Consider the following 19,642-nt stretch of genomic DNA (forward strand, 5'->3'; position numbering starts at 1 on the left):
AAAACAAATAAAAAGTATATTTTTGAAACAAGAATAAATTGTAAATATAAAATAAACAACTTTTGAGTATAAATAATATATCTATCTATATCTTGTTTGTATCTGTCTTTATCTTATTTTTTAGATTTAGCAAATTCTAATTTATTTTAAATTAATTCATCTTAATTTTTTTCTAATTAATTATCATTATGCTTTAGTTATCTTAATTTTATAAAATATTTTTTAATTTTGGCATTTATGTGCTTTTTTTTTCTTTTTAAAATTAAAAATATAATGTAATATAGATATTCATTATTTAAGGTCTATTGATATTATATTGTAAAGCTAAAAATTTGACCTTAACAGCATTTTAAAATTAAAAATATTTTAGGAGGGGGTTGGTGAGAATTAATGAGGAAATACAGTATATAAAAGATGTAGTTGGCTAAAATGATTAAATCTTTCATGACGATAACATAAGTTTGGATTTTGGATTTGGTTTTCTTTTAACTTAAATATAATTCATTTAATAGCTCTAATAAATTAATTGTAAAAAATGAAATATTTTAAATATATTATTAGTGATATTTTTTATTGAAGGTGAATAAAAGCTAAGTTATCCATAATTCTTGTAACAATAAGATTTTTTTGTTTAAAATGAGAATAACTGGCTAACTTAAAAGAAATTATAGCTTTAATTTAATTTATTTTGTTTATCAATTAAAGTAGAAACATAAACAAATTATTGAAGCAAACTTTTTCTAAATGTTATGAATTATCTCAAATTGAATGATACTTTGTTTTGCTTTCAGCTATTTTTATTAGGATTTTGTTAAGATAGATAAACGATTTTTATTTATTTTTATTTTTGCTTATAAATTTAATTTACACCTGTAAGTTATGATCTATCTATTTCTTAAGTATAGATAAATAAATTCAAAAGACTTTGTAAAGAAGATTTGATCTTAATTATATCTAATTAGATATTTAAAATTTAGCTTATAAAACAAATGATGACCTTGGATTTTAAAAAATAACCTGAATTCATTTAATAAACAATAACTATCATTCATTTTAAATTATACTTTACCCTAATTAATAAGAATAATTCATAACTTTCATTTCATATAATTCATCAGATATCAGCATAAAATTCAAATTTTAAAATCCTTTTGTAAAATCGAGAAATTTCTACAAATAATAAAAAGGATTTGACAAAAAAGTAATATTTATTTTAAAAAATAAATGAGATATATTCAAAAAGGTAATTACATTTATCCTTTACTCAAAATAAAATAAATTCAGGTGTATTATTTTAAGTATTTTCAAGTATTTAAAAATTTTAATTTATCAGTAAATCACCTAAAAAGTAATTTATCACATAAAATAATAGATAAATTAATCAACGAGAGAATAAGTAAACGAATATGTATGTTTTAAGTTTATATTAAATAAATTTAAAAAAATGAATGAGAGGTGCTTTTAATAAAAACAAATAAATGACTTTGTCATGAAAGGAAAATTTAAAAAAGAAGGGAAAAATCTTTAATTATTAATTAATATCAAATTTTTAAGTAATAATTTAATTATTATTTCATTGTTTATTAAGAGTTTTCTAAAATGATTAAAAATTTACCTGAATAACTCTTTGTTAGATATAACTTAAAAAAAGCTATTTACAGATTTTAATTTCTAAAGAAAAATAAAAAAAACATAATGTTTTTTAATCAAAAGTCTATTTCTACGAATAATAAAGCATTTTTTTTATTGCATCACTTTTATTTAAGCTTTCAAAATTTCTAGAAGGTAAAGATGGTGTCATTTTTTTTACTATTAGGTTAATTCTTAATCAGAATTCTATTATTGAATTTTTTTTCCAATAAAATAGTAATAAATTTTTTGTTATTTTAGATGCTGTAATAAAGTAAATACTTACAAAAGCCTAAGAAGTCTTATTAATTTTTTATAATAATTAAATCAACTAAAAAAAAAACAAAAATAAAAAAGTAAAGCGCAAAAGATGAAATAGCCTTTAACTAAAAAATATTTAGTTGTAATATCTTTATTATATATGAGTCTACTTTCTGTTTAGGCTTTGGATTAATAAGATGAACAAGAGAATCAACCTTACATTGTTATATAATCTACCATTTAACTTGATTATTATTCATATTATTACACTATTCCTTTAGATTTAGATGCCTTAAAAAGTTACTAAACCAATCATTTTTCATTTCAAGATGAAACATTATTAACAAAAAACCAATTGAGCTAATATTTTGTTGGAAATATAGCTATAGAATTTCAAGTTGATTCTGATATAGAATTCAGTACATTTTTGTATACTACAAATTATTCAAATAAAACATCACTGAGACTGTTCAAGAATGTGCATAATAACAATCATTTAAAAATCAATAGGAATTCTGACTAGAAGTTAGAAATTATCTTATAAAGAATCAAAGAACAAGAAACCGATAATGATGACGAAGAAGAAATAACTGGGACTTATAAAGAAGAGTAAAAAAATAATCAAACTCAAAATAATAAATAATTCCCTACTCATTTGAATTACACTCTAAAAATAATAAACTTAAATTAGTCACAAAAATATTGTCCATATAATTGCTACGGGAATGGTGAGTGCTAAGCAGATGGTATGTGTCAGTGCAATGAAGGCTTCTCTCCTATATTTTACTGCATGATTGAAGTTAAAGATTTAAAATTAGATTTTGAAGAAATCAGTGATTTGTAGATTAGTGAAATTTAGAATAGTCCCAGATAAAATAAGTTGGGATAATCATAAAATAATAATTTATTTCAAATGAACTATGCAAGGCTGTAAATTAACAACATTGAAGATTTTAAAAATCAAGTTTTGTATAAATAATAATTTTATGGTGTCCCAAATGAAATCTTAATCAGCTTTTACTATATTAAAAATTATACAGATAACCAACCAAGTATACAGATATTAGATGATCATAATTACTTTAAGGTTTTAGAAACAGAAGAAAAAATCGATGATGGTGAAAATAGATTTGTTTCAACGTTTTAAATTATAAATCTCGATTATTATAAATTTCTAGTAGACCAGGATACATAGGGTTAATTAATCACTTTTGCTTATAACAAAAATTTAAATAATTTTCAAATAGAAATTTAAGTTCTCTACGATGATTTTAAACTGCTCTACGAATCAATCCAAATATTAGTAATTGCTCTATTAAGTATCTTACTCTTTATTTTTTTAGCTATCACTCTAAAAAAGAATGATAACCAGGAGAGCTAAATTAGGTAACTATCAATACGCTAGATTAATGAATTGACATATTTAAAAAGATCCCACCAATAAAACATAGATATATAAAGTATTATGAAAAATCAAATGATTTCATTTGTTTACGACTTATAATCGTCAAAGAATTAAGAAAACGGAACTCATGCAGAATGTTTCATCTGTCTTAGCGCTTATGAAGAGTCAGACGAACTATGCAAAACAAAATGTGGTCATGTATTTCATAAAAACTGCATACAAGCTTGGGTGTCTAAAAATCAAGTTTGCCCAATAGACAGAAATTGTATTTTCGATGGAAAACCTATCTCTAAAGAGTAAGTTAACTAACTAAATAATTGAATGAGCGCATTTCATTAAATTAAATTTATATCTTTATTAACAAATTTTAAATCAGAAATTTACCTTACCACTAAAGAAAACCAAGTTTTTAGTTAAAAAAAAAAAATTATTACTAAATAAAATATATATAATAAAAAGCTAATACACTCAATCGATACTTTCTCATAATATAATATTAACTTACTTCTATAAATTACTTGTTCTTTCAATATTTATTCCTTGTTTCTCAAATATTAGAATAAAAATGTTTTATTTTCCACATTAGTTAAACTAAAAAAAATGTAATAAATATCATTTGTGAATATGTAAGCACTTAAAATATAAATGCTTAAGATTTGAGATACTTGAATTAAACTTCGCTTTAAAAAAAAAAATATGTATGTTACACATCTTGTTCAATTTATTAATTTAATTTATTTTCACCCCCCGGATATAGTTAAATATTCCTACTAAACCACCAATTTATCAATTTTTATATTCGGGGTATTTATAAGTGCATCTACTATTTATAGAGGAAATTAAAAATTTCCTTTAAGCTTTTTAACAATTACTCAAAATTTTTTTTAGTCTATTGATTCTATAAGAAGTATCCTTTATTTAAAAAATTTTATAATTATGGATTGGTTAATACTTCATTATATTGTTTTCTTGGTGGTTGATTTTTCATAAAAAGTTTTATTGGTGGAAACATTATAAAAAAAAAACAACTACGATTAGCATCTTCTTTTAAATTAATAATAAAATGTGTCATATCTATTGAAAATTAAATTGCATACCACATAATGACTTAGTTAAAAAAGATCTTTTTTATTAAACACTATTATTTATCTTACAATTTTCTTAAATATCAAAACAATCTAAAACCAAATTAATAATTAGAAAAATAAATTATAAATTTCAAAATGAAGAGATTACTATTAATCTTTTGTTAAAAATAAACTAAATTATTTAGAAAAAATGCATTTATTTTATGGTAAAAATTCTGGGTAAAATTGAATAAATTTATTCGCTTTTATTACACCTTTATCTATTTTTAAAAATATAATCTATTAGGAAGTTAGACAGTATTTCCTTTCAAATTAATTTGAACCTGAAATTAATTTTGTAATTGTAATTTGTTTTGATAAAAAATAAAGTTAATAATTTGATTTTTATATCAGTAACAAAAATATCAGCAGCGTCACAGATACAATTTCAATACCAAACTATTTTAATTAAAATAATGAGCTTATCAGATTGAGCAAAAAGTAATTTTAATATCGCTTATCTAATATTTATAACATAGAAGATATAATTAAATTTGTTTAATATTTTTGAGTACAATAGTAATCATTTACATTTTAATAATTTGATTTTAAGAGATAAATTAAGTAAGAGCATTTAAATTTTAAAATATATTTCTAATATTTAGAAGAATTCCTTAGTTTACTTTTAATTTATTAAAGAAAATATGTACAAAAGAGCATTCTTTTATCATTTTTTTAATTAAAAATCTATTTATAAATATAATTATTATTTGAGTTTTTTATGCTAATTTTAAAAGCAAAATAAAATTTTAAAAATAAAATTAAAAAAAAATAAATACATTTATAAATTGTAAGGGAATAAAAGTTCTAGATTTCTTTTAAACTATTATTGAATACCAACAAAAATTATGTGGTATACAAGTTTAAATATTTGATTGTAGAGATAGAGGATAAAAATTTATCAATTATTTTTATTTTTTGATTAAATTTTTGAAAATCTAAGAGACTTTACTAATTTTTTGTTTTTCAATATAAACTCTTAGATAAAATCACAAAATTAAGGAATTCAAAAAAATAAATAAATAAAATAAATTTATTTACAATTAATTTTACACAAATTACATATAAAGTTGTTAGGTTATTAATAGCATTATGCAAAATTTTAGTATAAGTTTAATTATAAAATTGAAGAAATATCATTGAAGTTAGTTTTAAATTATTAAAAGATTAAAAACAAAAAATATTATTATTTTAATATAGAATAATGTTGTATTGACAGTAAAATAACATCAAATTTATAGTTTCTACACTATGGTGATAGTTAAATTCTTCAACAAATAAACAGAATTCAATTTAAATGTGTTAATTTATTTAAAAATATATTAAATAAACATTATTAAGGCTTAAAAAATAAATAACATAAATAACTAAAAGCTTGAAAAGAAAATTTAAATAACTCAATTTAAAGAAATAGAAAAAAATAATAGCTAGTGATATCACAAAAATTTTTAAAATCAGCAAATAATGAAAGTAGATATTTCAAAAATTATTACTTTATTTTAGCTAGTTATCTGTATTTTAGACTTGATCATTTGCCAAGAAGAGCATGATTAGCCTATAAAAAGAGACCAAGTAGCTAAAATCTTTTCTCTTCATAATACCTTATTAGATTTACACTTCGGTTAGCAGGTGATTGTTCCCCTTAATTTTTAAAACACGAAATACAGCATTTAAAAAAATCAAGAAAATGGAATATTGATAGATGAATTAGAATTTGTTTTGGTTGAAGTTAAAGTGGATTCAAATAATCTTTATTAGGTATATTATAGAGAAGTAGGTTCTTTTGAATAAGAGTAGTTCTAAAGTATTGACGGAGTGCACTTTTTTAAATTCATAAATCTGAAAAATAGGACTATTGAGATAGTTTTAAGAAACATAGAATATGAAATCTAATATCAAAGCTTCTTAAGCAAAAAGATAGACTTTCATAATGTTAACAGCATAATTCAATTTTAAGTAGAAGTTATTTCTTTATAGTAAGTTGTCTGTCCATTTGACTGCTTTGGAAATGGTTCTTGTTAATAAAATGGATAGTGTCTTTGTTAAGAAGGGTATTCCTAATAGTTCTACTGCTAGACTCAAATAAAAGACTAAGCAGTATAATTTGATATTTAAACAAGGATCTTTGATTAAACTCAAACAAATGAAATTGAATTAATAATGAATGAAGACTGGGTATTTTAGACAATTAACGTATTGTTTGATTAATACATTTAAAATTAAATTGAATCCAGTATCTCCTCTCATATGAAGCCTTTATCAGTGAGCATCATAATAGAATATCAAAAATAAGATCAATCCCCTAATCATAAATTAATCCTACTCGATATGAATACATCTTTTAGAATCCTGTAGAAAGAAAAAACTCTAGGGAATAGATTTATCACTACAATAGATGTTTTATACTAAGATTTTTAAGCAAAGTCTCTATCTAATAATAAAAACTCATATCCATTTATTATTGGTCATAAAGGATGTAAGTCTATAGATTTAGTTGTCAAATTTAATTATCTATCTTAGGCTGGAATTTCAGAAATATTTACTTTGACTTTCGTGATTATTTTTTCTGTTATCTTTGTGTATATTTTTGCATTAATCCTTAGAAGACGCAAACCAAGTTTCTTCTCGTAAGATATTTAATCTATAATGTAGATGAATTTGGATTAAAGTGAAATACAATTAAACATAGAGTAAATTAATTAGTAAATTCAAAGTTAAATGCCAACTTTCCTTTATACTTTGCCAACAAATAATAACTTAAATGGTACTCATTATGAGTGCTTCATTTGTTTAAATAAATACTAAGATCTTGATGAATGCAGAATGACTAAGTGTGGTCATGTATTCCACAAAAACTGTGTTGATGCATGGCTTTAAAAAAGCCTAGTTTGCCCTGTAGACAGAGTAAATCTATAAGTTAAATGCTGAAAAAAAATAACAATAAATTATCATCATAATCTGTTCAATAAAGCTTAGAAAAACTCTTTATATTATTGAGTTCTCTTCAATTAAATTTAAATTATCACCAAAATAAAAAAACAAGCAGAGAAAAAACAAAAAACAATCAAACAAATAATAAAACCTACAAATTTATAGATAAATTGATTAATTTATCTATAAAATATACTTTAAATTTTATTTAATTACTTATTTACTTTTTATATAATATTAATAAATAAATAAATATTACTTCCTTCATCACTATTTTAATTTAAAAATTAATAATACAAATTCATTTATTTTATTTATTGATGTAAAAATGAATGTTTGAAATAACTCTTCATCTACTCAAGCTAATTAATTTAAATTGTAAAATTATTACCTTTTATTATTATTAACTTGTATTATTTATTTATTTTCAAAATTAATCTCCCGAAAAAAAAATACCCCGAAACTTAATTTTCATTAAGTTATTTTCTTTATTTTGCAAAATAAAATTTAATGAATTGACGAGTTTGATATTTTACCGGATTGATCAATTTGGTTTTTTAAAACTAAAAATAAACCTTGTAAAGTTAATCATAATACCTAAATATTCTCTTTAAGTTTTTTAAATTGATGTAATTAAATTTTCAGAGATATAAAAATCAAATTTTAAATAATTTAATTTTTTTATTCTCTTTTAAGGTATTAAATTTGAATTACCAACCAAATGAATTATTTCAAATGGTCCATCACTTTTTTGTATTTTTTTTAAAGTACAATTGATACAAATGCTTTCAATGCTTTTTGAGTAGTTATATAATAAAAATTTAGTTGTTTTTAGTAAAATCTTTGTATATAATTTTATTTAAAATCAAATATGAAATAACTTATTTAAAAAATGAAAATGAAAGAAAATTAACAATAAAATTTATTTAGAAACTAATCAGTATAATTCAATAAAATAAATATACATGTTGATAAAAATAATGTAAAATTTAAAAACTATTTTGAGTATTAACAATATTATTTCATTAATATGACGTCTTATTTAAAGAATCAGCTTATCTAACACTTTTTTAGGCAATAGAAACTATTCGATTTCTGTTTGCATAATTATTTAGCTGGTTCTATTTTGAGTTACTAGATTAAACTCTTATTTAGCTATTATTTTATATATTAATAGGACTTTCATTTCTTGATTAAGCTCTCTTATTTTAATACAAAAATGACACATCCATATTTTTTACCATATTTTTACTTTTATTTGTTAGATCGACTTCATCAGGTTGAGTTAGAACTTACCTCTTGCTGCCAGAATAATTAGGATTAAATGGTGATACGTTCGCTCCAATTATTTTAGTTTTTGCTTTGATATCTGAAGAGCTTAATAAATCAAGAGATATTTATTTCTCTGCTCTCATTTTTTTCATGCTGCTCAAAATAACATCTAATTACTAATCTATGTCGTTCTTATTACTTTTAGATATTTTTAGTTGCTTGATTTCATTTTTTTGATTTAAAATTAGTTTAATCTTTTCATGTAAATTCAATAGAATCTAATTCAATATTAAATTTGGCGAATCTTAAACTTCATTTTAAAATATTTTGAGTAAACCAATCAGTTGCTAATTTTCATATTCTAAATCTTGATTTTATGAGTGCAAATCGACACATCTAATATTATAAATAGTAAAATTTAAAACACATAAAATTAATTTCAATAAATAGTTTTACTTATTCTACCATGTTGATTCTGGGAACTGAGGTAAATAATTAATATTTGGAAATCCTGAAGAATGAGTAGAGTCAATTTTTGTTAGCATTATGCTTTTGATATTTAATTCATTTTTGATTTTATCTTCTAAGGATTTTAGTTATTTTTTATTAGATAAGTTAAGTGTGTTTACAGTTTTCTGCATTATCTTCTCTTTGTCCTATAACTTTTATATTTTCTCATCTCTCTCATTCAACATGGCTTGAAAGTCTTCACCAAGTCCATCATACTTATCAATATACTTTATTTGATCCTCTAACTACTTCACTTTTTTTAGCAAATCATCTCTATTCTTTTCTATTTTGAGCTTTTCGAATGTTAGAATTTCAAGTTCTGTAGAAAGTTTTTTGTTTTGCTTTTCTTATTCTTTCAAAGCATTGTGAACATTTACAAGTTCTTTTTTAACTATGTTCTCTTCTTTTTTATTTTCAATTAGTTCTTATTGAAGAGATTTGAAATTATTTAGCTCTAGCTACTGCTAATTTATAATTTACTCATATTTCTCTTTGATTGAGGTCATTTTAATTAAATAGAAGATTCTTATTTTGTTTATATACTTTGTTGTGATTACAGGGTCAGTCAATATATCTTCATCTGGTCCACACTTTTATACGTTATAGTTAGAATTTTCTATTTATTAAATGATAAAATGATAAATAAAGTAAATGATATATTCAATTACTTTGAAGCTCAAGATGTCTCTAAGGATTATAAGAGCTAAAAGAATTTGGATATATAAAATTCATAGACTATCTTGTATTCTGAATATGAGAAGATTCTGATTAATCTTTTGGTGATGAAAGTACTGAAGGAGACCTTGCTCCAGAGTTTAATATAGATTTCTTTGGAGAACTAGGTATTTATTCATCAAAGATTGCTTGCTGCAGTCTATTCAGCTGATTAAGCACATCAATAGTTTTTCTTTTGTTTTGAAAAAATAATTTAATAATTTAACAAATTTAAATGCTTTTACTTAGTCATATTTGACTCTAATTCTCTTCCTGCTGTCTTAATTTCATGAGTAAAAGTAACAGTGAGAAGTCTTTTGAATTCTGTAAATTAGTTTCTTAAAATTTACTTATCATTTTCCAACTTTAATATATCAGAATTCATTTCTTTTCTTACTTCCTAAGTGACTTCGCTTTCAATATTTGTGAGGAATCTTTAGAAATCAGCTTATTTTCTTTACATTTTGGCCATCTCGTAAATTAAATTATTACCTCTTTCATGAACTAATGCATCAATATGTTTATTCTATATTAATTAATTTCATTCAATTAAAAATATTATCAAATTAAAATATTAAATTTTTATCATAAAATTTATTATTTATTTATTTATTGCTTGCAAAATTAATTTTAGAAATTTATTTTCATTTTGTTACTTGAAGAGTTTTAATAAGCTTTATTTTTTGTTTGAGGGCATCAATGTGTTTTTACTATGATTTTATTTTAGAATTTTAAAGATCATAAAGATACTATGCACTATCTATCCTTTTCTTTATTTCTTTTTCACCAAATTACTAAATTGCTTTATTTAAATATTAAATGCAATCTTCCAGATCGTTTACAGAAATAACAAAACCAAAACCACTGCTGAGCAAATCGACTCTTGATACCTGTTTTGTTTTAATTTAATATATTAATTGAATACAATTTAATTTTTAATACTTTATTTCTTAATCTGTTAATGAAGCTTTAAACATAGGACACTTTAGCAACAGTAGGAATAATTATTTGCTTTTAATCAACAAACAACGGAGATGAAAAACATGGGTTAGCCTACACTTTATAAAAAGAGGTTTAAGTTCTTATAGCAGAAGATTATGTAGTTTTCTATCTTTCTAATCTCTATACTGCATCATTAACATTAGATTTTAAATTTAAAACTGAAAATTCTGTCTCTAAACATTTAATAGAGTCTTCAATAATATTTAATTGAATCTCCTCAACCAAAAATGTTTTCTATAATAAAATTAATTATTTTTTAATTCATTTTTTTTATTAAATTAAAAAAGTGATTGATTACTTCTAAACATATGTTGAGTAAAAGCTTGTATGTCCTATCAAAATCTTAATTTTCTTAGAGAAGTTAAATGCTAAATGGTTCAAGGAGTTTAGAGTTTAAAATTTAGAAATTCTTTTTTTAATATTCTTCCATATTATTCTTCACCTGTTAGATTTTTTTGTCAATTGAATCCTTTAAAAAAAATATTTAATTTATGTTTATTTTAAATATAGATAGAATTTATTACTCTTTCTTGGTTAAAATTCCTCGAAAATTAAATTGAAATTATCGGATAGTTTATAGATTTTTTGTAAATTGACAATCCTTAAACTAGAATTCTATTTGATGCTATCACACTTAGGTAATTCAACTCTTCTTCAATTTAATTTGTACTTTCATTTTTGTAAACTTTAAATGGCTTAATTTCTTTATCAAAATTTCTAATCTTTCCTGCTATACTAAATCTTTCTTACTCAGTTAATCCCATTAAAATATTCTAAAAATTTGAGATTAAAAAAAAAATTTTAACAATAAAAATATTTCAAGTGAAGTTTTGACTTTTAAAAAAGTTGTTTTAAATAATACTGAACAAAAAAATTAATCTGTTTTTTTAAATATTTTTAAAGCAAATTAATGAAAAAAATTAAAATTATTTTTCAAATAATTAATTACTCCATATTCTGAGTTATTTGCTGTGTAAGAATTTAATCCAACACAGGGCAGATCTGAAATTCTGACTAATTTTTTGCAGTTAAATTAGGAGTAAAACTCTGAAATGCGAGAGAAAATCTATTCAGAAATACCCATTTTGATTTAATTGTTTTTCTGAAAGGTAAAAATGTGCTTTTAGAAATCAATTGGCAAGTTAGTGATTAGTAGCTTCAGCTTTAAATAAGGCTCGTTTAATGTTTTTTTATATATTCTTTTCTTAATTCTGATATAATTCTTATCAGAATTTTTGAAGTTAAAAAAGTTTTATGTGTTATTTTGCAAAAAAAATTATGTATTAAAATAATTTAGGTTTAATGAGTTTTTGTGCTTTTTCAAAAAAATTAGTTCGTTTAGCCTGAAGAAGTTTTAAGCAAAAGGAGTATCAGTATCACTATGACATTGAGAAACAAATGTGTCAATAAGATTCATGTACAATTTGTGATAAAGTAAATCGCTTAATTTTTTTATTTCAGCTTTTGCATCTTTTATTTTAATTTAATTCATGTTTGTTGAAGTTAATGAGACTTATTTTTGAAGAATTTAAGTGTTCACAATTGATTTTCTGGGATATATAACACTATTAATTTAGGCTAAATCCATTGTTAATCTTTTAAAACTCTGCTCCATGTTAGAAAAGCTTTGTAATTTTCTAACAATACCATCAATTATATTGCTAACAATCTTGACCTAAACTCCCTGCTTGAATTACTATGCAGCAATAAAATTCTCTTTTAAGTATGCACTTTGAAGTTCATCATAGGAAATTAACGTTTTGGAGACATCTCTGCCACATTTTATCGCATATTCCATCTCATTATCAGGAGAAATGTCTTCAAATGTTTAATTAAATAAGAGCAATTCTTAAATGATCTTCAATTCGCTCTTATATAAACTCATTTAGATGTTTAAGAAATGCACTTATATAAATTCGAGAAACTACTTATAAAGTTTATTCAATTGATTGATTCCACAATAATCATCATTTATATATTAAAATCTACCATAATCAGGATATAATTTCCCAGTGATGCTCCTTTAAATTTTCATAAGGTAATAGAAAATCTTATCTCTTATTTTTTCTGTCTTTTTGTAATCTTAGAAGAGCTATTGCTTTTATACAGGCGTTACTACCGTCTTTTATAATAAGTTTTCAATTCCTATTGAAGAATCTACTTGCTTAATGGCTAATTCTTATTTAGCACTCTATAAATCATTTACAAAGTCTTTCTTAATAATCTGATTGTCAGAATAAATAGTCAAAATATCATTAATTGAATTGTTTTTTCCTATAAAAATTCTATTTTCTTCTTGTAAACTCCTTTAATTATTCTCTTCTTGTTCTTCTCTGGAGCTTTAAGTTACTTTCTTTTTCTACCCTGCATAAATACAATCATCATAGTACCTGTCTTCGCTCTTATTAATATTAACATTACTTCCAATATTTGGAATACAGTTTAAATACCTCTTTAAATTTTAGCACAAGTGTAAGCATTCTAATCTTCCCCACTCCTTATTTAAATCTACTAATAAATCAGCATTCACTACCTTAAGAAGATAAAGCTTTAAACTATATTTGAATTATAAAATGAGTTAGTTCTTTTATACATTTTAAATTAAAAATACCATCTTATGTGCTTCTCAACTAATATCTATTTACTAGTATCTATACTTTGTCCATCAGTTTCTCTTTAAATTTATTAAGCACATTCATTAAATTTGTATTAAAGAGACTACCTAATCCTTTCTTTAGCTTCAATGGGAGAATATAGGTATCTATCTCTCATTTTAAATCCTATTTCCTACTTATATTGCTTTACAGATTAAGTAATAGCATTCAAATTAGAGTGATTGAGATATATCCTAGAAATATCGATATAAGGATTTTCTTAAATAACTTTTTTCTGCAATAAAAAATATAGATCTAATTCTGAGCTCCTAATAGGGTCAATTCTCTTTTAATTTAACTTTACACAATTCTCTAATGTCATCAAATTCAACTTCTCATATAAAAATATATTTTAAAATTCTGCTATTGAATCCATCATTAGGATGAGACCAATATTTTTCATCTCATTAAATTTATAAATTCTCTCCAATGAATTATCTATTTCATTAAAATAGCTTAATGTATTCTTTTTAAGCTCTTAATTTGCAAGTAATTTTTTTAGTTTGCTAGGTCCTCCCACTCTTCCTATATTATAGCTAAAGCTATTTTTATGTGAAATTATTAAAAAATTAATTTTATAATCCTGTCAAATTTCATTAACAAATAATAGAAATATTTTTTTTAATGCTTATCGATTTAATAATTAACAAATTTTTCAAATAATAATAGAAATTTTCTGCTTATTTTTCAAATTAAAAACTAAAATTTAAAATAAAAGAAGTATAAAATGTAATTTAATGTACTCAAGAGGAGAGGGGAAATTAATATCACAATTCTTTTTGACTTTTACTCCGAAATAAGAATATTAGCTTTTGTAAAGTTGAGATAGGACTTTTCTCTCCCAAAGAGAGTGTAAAAGGTTCTCTCTAATTGATATAAATTCAAGAATATTACAACTTATGAAAAGCTCTTTGTAGTTATGAGTATTAGATATTTTTGAAGTTTTTAAATAAGAGTCTAATGTGTTGTAATCGAGACAAAGTAAAAAATCTTTATCAGGTAATTTTTCTTAAGGTCTATTTTGTTATCTTGCTCCAGTGTTTACCTCTTCATTATTAACGGTAATCACATCCAAAAGTTATCTTACTGTATTTTGAATAATATTTTCCATATTATTTTCATCATCACAAATAATCTAATTAAATTTATTTAAATTAAAATAAATAAGAGCTAATTAATTAATTAATTAATTAATTAATTTATACGGTGTCTTCAATATTTTTAGCTTCTTTGAAGTCGAAATTGTTCCATCTGTTATTTAAATTCTCGTAAAGAGAGAATCTCATGTATTGATTTGCTAGAATTGACTTTTATGGGATATTTTGCTAAAGATCGGATATTATTTGAGGGAGAATTCCTATTATTTTAGCAATAACACTGCAGGATTCATAAAAATTGATGAAACTCTCATTTTCTGAAGATGGACTAAATTATATCTAATTAATATGAGAAGAAAATTTTATTGATAAAATATATGCAAATTTTTGGTTATTACTTTAGGCAAATGAGCATTGTTATAAATGTAATGAGGTCCTCCTTCAAATTTTTTGTTAATAATGATGTTTTCACTTTTGTTTTAATTTATGTTTTGATTCTCTGAACTCTACTTTGAATTATTATCAGATTATTTGTTAGGGGAGATAGTTTAATTTTTATTTTAGTCTATAGTCATCATGTTTGCAAAAACATCTTCCATATCTTTCTCCAAACAAAAATCATCGTATATGTCTTAAGGATTATTCCATATATCAGCAGGTTCTTTTTATCTGGCAGACTAATCCAATTCGTTTGTCTTCGATTTAGCAAATTTACTTTCTTGATTAATAGAATTTTCGCTTTTTTTATCATCTATTGTTGTTTGATGTCTTTGTAATACTATAGTTTTTCTTTACTATTATTACCTTCTTTCCATAAAAGCTAAATTCTAGAGCTAGTTTGCCTACTTGCTTAAACTCTACCCACCTTGATTTTATTCACTGTAAACAAAAAAGCTTTAGTGATTAGTAGATGCTATCTTTTAGTATCGTTTATGAAACAGAGAAACCTTAAAGTAATTAATTATTTATAAAAATAAAAATTAAACAAAATAATAAATTATTTATGTAACAAGAAGCTAGAAATTTTAATAAATAATTTAAAATAGTTTAGGTATTTCTATAAGTTATTTAAAGTATAAAATAATTATTTACTTCTTCTGATTCTTTTTGGACCTAATAAATATACATGCTTTTGATGAGTTTAGTAAGTGACTTAATTCTTTTGATGTTAGCTTAATAAGAATCTTTAAAGGTATTAGATTTAAAATCAATGTGAGGTATTTCATGAATTAAGTTCATAACGGTCTCTGCTAAGTGATAACTCTCTACTGGATCATTAATTTACTCAAATACTTACATATACTGCTCCATTAATCTAAGTTTAGCAAATTAATATTAGGATTCTAGCTCGAAGATATCATTACTGATAGTAAATCTATCAATAATTGTGAAGAAATCTTTAACTCTATTTACCTTTTCAAATTTTTCAATGAAAAAAGATATCGTTTTAAGTATTCTTTTCTCTACTTTTTAAGTATCTTTTTCTGATACATCATAAACAATATACTTTCCATATCCACTTAGCCCATCCTTATCATCACCTAAATTTTGTTAAAATACCAATTAACTTATTTTGAAAATAGAAAGTATTTATTTATAAAACCTTTCACATAAATTTCTGGAACTGTTGTGTTTTCGTATTCATCAAAGTTAGTCTGATTATCATAAACTATCTAATCAAATCTTCCAATAGAAATATTGCTGTCAAGCGAATTAAGGTATCTCTCATCAAATATTTTTTTAGCTTCACTAAAAGAGTGCATTTATTTTCTCTTAATTTTTTATGGGTCGTTCTACTTATTAACTTTGGGCTGTGGATTAAATTTTTCGTTTTACGATTCTTCTTGCTTTTCTTGATTTACATTAACCAAAAACTCATCATCTAATTCTCTTGGGAAAGAGCAATCAACTATATTTAATTTAAGAAATAATTATTTAGTTAAATTTTAAAAAAATAATTTATTAAATAATTTTCTTCAAATAATTAAAACTTTAATTTTTATTACATATTTTAACAAGATCGTAGGTGATTCTTCTTTCTATTGACCTTATTGCGTTCAAAGTATTTAAAATTTTTCTTCTATTTTCACTTGTTTTCAAAAACATAAGTCCATAAATTGTATCTAAAGCAGATTCAACAGGCTTTTATTCGTTGACAATATCAATGATGGCATATAAATGCTCCTTTTTTAACTTTTCTTTCACTTCTAATTTTTTACTTTTTAGGGTATCGAAAGGCTTCTTTTAATCAGTTAAGCCTTCTTGATAAGTATCAACTAGCAATTCAAACGATATTGAATTATCTTTGTATTAAAAAGTAAGATAATTAATTTTTATAATTTAATCTCTAAATAAATAATTTACGGGTTTTATCAACATACTTTAAATTCTCTATAAATAAAAAAAATTTTTCATCAAAAGAACTAATGATTTCTTTAGTTTATTCAGAAATAAACCTCTTAATTGAATCATAATCTCTATTTCCCAAAAATGAAATTAATAATCTATTGATAATTAAAAATAATATTAAATTTCATTTCCAATATATATTTTTATTTAATCACTTTGTGGTAGAGTCTTCTGTGATATTTGGTAAATTAAGAGTGTTCATAACATTTATTTAGCATTCATCGTATTTTGGTGTAAAATCTAGCAAGCTTACCCAATCAGCTTCTACTAATATGATAGTTTTTTTCTTAATTAATAATTCTTTAATTTACTGTTTTAGTGATCCCTCTTCAATTTGAGATAATTTTTCTCTATTACTTTTTGATATATTAGCCTTTTTAGGATCAGAACTATCTGCTTAATCATTAAATACTGATTCCTTAGACTCATAATTACTAATATCCAGCTAATTTTCATATATGACTCCCATAATAATATTCATCTATTTTTTAAACAAAATTATTTAACAAATTTAAATTATTTTTAAAAATATTTTTTATCTACTTTAAAAATTAAAGTTTATAATTCAGTAGATTTGACAGTAACTCCTTTAACAAATAAATCACAAGCTTTTTAAAGCAAAGTATTTTATTCTATAATAGTTGAAGGCCACAAAGGAAGTAAATCGTATCTTAAAAAGAGGTTTTAGTACTCTTACTGCTCCTTGTTAACAACTTTCACTTTATTTTTTTAAAAAATTTTATTTTTGAGTATCAATAATTTATATTTTACTTTATTCAAATAACTTTTAGATAACTTATTTCATTTCATTTTGAGAAATTGGGAATTTTTCAATAATTTTTCTTTCAAAAAAATCATATAATTTTTCATAGTAGACTGTCCATTCAGCTTAATTTTGTATTCTCTTTTAATTAAGTTGGTTGCTCACTTCTTCAATAATCTCAAATCTGTTTATATAATGAATCCATTTAGTTTAATAGTAAAATTTCCACATATTTCTTTTTGATCTATTCTCAAACAACTTAGCCCTCATAAAAACTTCAAAGTCTTCTCTAGAAATATTTGAAAAACACATTTCATCATCATCTAAAGACTTATAAATTTAACTCCCCTTTTCATTTACTGCAACAGGTCTCTATTTAAAATTAGTTAAACTTTCTGTGAAACCGTCATCTTATTAAAGCCTCTCAATTCTTTACAAATAAATTAATATTAATAACAATTTATTTCATTTATATTTGAATAGCTATTTTAAAAATTAATATATTTTTGCTTTCAAGTAGTAATAAAAAATATATTTTTTAATACAAATTATAAATATTTTTATATAATTTATTAAATACCTTCTTTGTAAATGTATTATTTCTTAATCAATTAAATTGACTCTTGAAAGTAAATATCTGTCACACTTTGTATTAGATGAAGGTCCCCTTATAAAATTACTATAACGAACAATAGTCTTCTTCTTTTTCATATCAAGCTATGCGATTCTCCTCTTAAAAAAGCTAATAATTTTAATTTTCGTAGAGTCTGGATCGTTTTTTAGTGTCATTAATGATTATACTCTCTTTGACTATTGATCAGAGAATAAACTTGTTTTTAAGTTTGGTTTTATGTCTTACATTAGAGATTAAGTTATTTAATTAATAAACTCATTTTAGAATTCTGGTTCTTCAAAAAATATGTGATCCTTTGAGTTATAATGGTAGTTTTAAGAAGAAAAATCAAAATCATATTGCAATTTGCCTGTTTTAGTTTTAACTTTTTTAATTTTAATATTCCCTTTTTTTAAAAAGTCTTAAAAGATAAAATAGTTTTCCCTCAGCTTTTCATTTAATTCGACTCTCCTTTAATCATAGTCTATTACTTTCTTTTATTAATCCTTTATCATTTATTTAGCTTGATTTATAAGTTCCAAATTTTTAGATTTTAATAATATATTTATTTTTCTAAAAATATTCTTGATATGAGTAATTTTGATTAAAAATGCATTTATTTGTTTATTAACAGAAAGTAATTAAATTTTTTGATTTTGTTAGATTTCTATTTATTTGTTTATTTATCAACGATTCAATTTTGTCAAGCTTTACCACATATTAAAATAATTGTAAAGATAAATCAAATATCTAATTGATATTACAAATACCAATCATTTCAATTCAATTCACTGTATTTTAATAGTTTTAAACTGTCAAATTCAAACTAATTTTCAAAATACATTCAACAATGTCAAATACTGGTAAACATTAAAGATTTTTTTACTTTGAAATTTAAATTAACTCTTTTATTAATATTTTTAAATATTTATTTATTTATTTTGATGTTTGAAAAAAAAATGATTTCTTAAATTTAGTTTAAATTTAAGGAGATTAGCTTTTATTTAAAATAGAAGCATTAAATAAATTCATAAATAATTAAATGAGTAATAATATAAACATTTATTAATTCTATTTCCTTACTATTACAATTTATAGATTCTAATTTATTTGTTAGAAAAGAATTCAAAATTAATTGCACTTAATTTGAATATTAAAAATGTTTTGTTGTTGATATTTTATCATAAGTATTAATTTAATAAAAATTTATTTTAAAGCTATTGGATATTTATTAATTGTCTTATGTTTAGAAAGA

General features: G+C 22.4%; 3 protein-coding genes across 3 annotated transcripts; 2 read left to right on the plus strand and 1 right to left on the minus strand. All coding sequences in view use genetic code 6, as the record gives it.

The window, feature by feature from the left end:
* Window positions 1–1,999: 1,999 nt before the first annotated feature.
* Window positions 2,000–3,616, plus strand: TTHERM_00112580 (zinc finger, C3HC4 type (RING finger) protein; the record flags this gene model as incomplete). Its single annotated transcript, XM_001010653.3, has 1 exon — window positions 2,000–3,616. One exon carries the CDS (start codon window positions 2,000–2,002, stop codon window positions 3,614–3,616), a length of 1,617 nt encoding a protein of 538 aa, XP_001010653.2.
* A 2,270-nt stretch (window positions 3,617–5,886) lies between these two features.
* Window positions 5,887–7,350, plus strand: TTHERM_00112590 (zinc finger, C3HC4 type (RING finger) protein; the record flags this gene model as incomplete). The annotated part of the gene is made up of 1 exon (XM_001010654.2): window positions 5,887–7,350. One exon carries the CDS (start codon window positions 5,887–5,889, stop codon window positions 7,348–7,350), a length of 1,464 nt encoding a protein of 487 aa, XP_001010654.2.
* A 1,025-nt stretch (window positions 7,351–8,375) lies between these two features.
* TTHERM_00112600 (hypothetical protein) lies at window positions 8,376–18,902 on the minus strand (the record flags this gene model as incomplete). The annotated part of the gene is made up of 21 exons (XM_001010655.2): window positions 8,376–9,021; window positions 9,082–9,751; window positions 9,804–10,042; window positions 10,095–10,375; window positions 10,506–10,739; window positions 10,792–11,085; window positions 11,150–11,320; window positions 11,376–11,624; window positions 11,801–13,406; window positions 13,463–14,047; window positions 14,249–14,640; window positions 14,711–14,941; window positions 15,001–15,549; window positions 15,695–16,143; window positions 16,206–16,511; window positions 16,609–16,905; window positions 16,967–17,106; window positions 17,167–17,492; window positions 17,555–17,730; window positions 17,783–18,204; window positions 18,355–18,902. The coding sequence occupies 21 exons, from the start codon at window positions 18,900–18,902 to the stop codon at window positions 8,376–8,378; spliced, it is 8,811 nt and encodes a 2,936-aa protein (XP_001010655.2).
* Between the last annotated feature and the right edge of the window lie 740 nt (window positions 18,903–19,642).

This window comes from Tetrahymena thermophila (genome assembly GCF_000189635.1).
Source record: "Tetrahymena thermophila SB210 genomic scaffold scf_8254752, whole genome shotgun sequence".
Lineage (NCBI taxonomy): Eukaryota > Ciliophora > Oligohymenophorea > Hymenostomatida > Tetrahymenidae > Tetrahymena > Tetrahymena thermophila.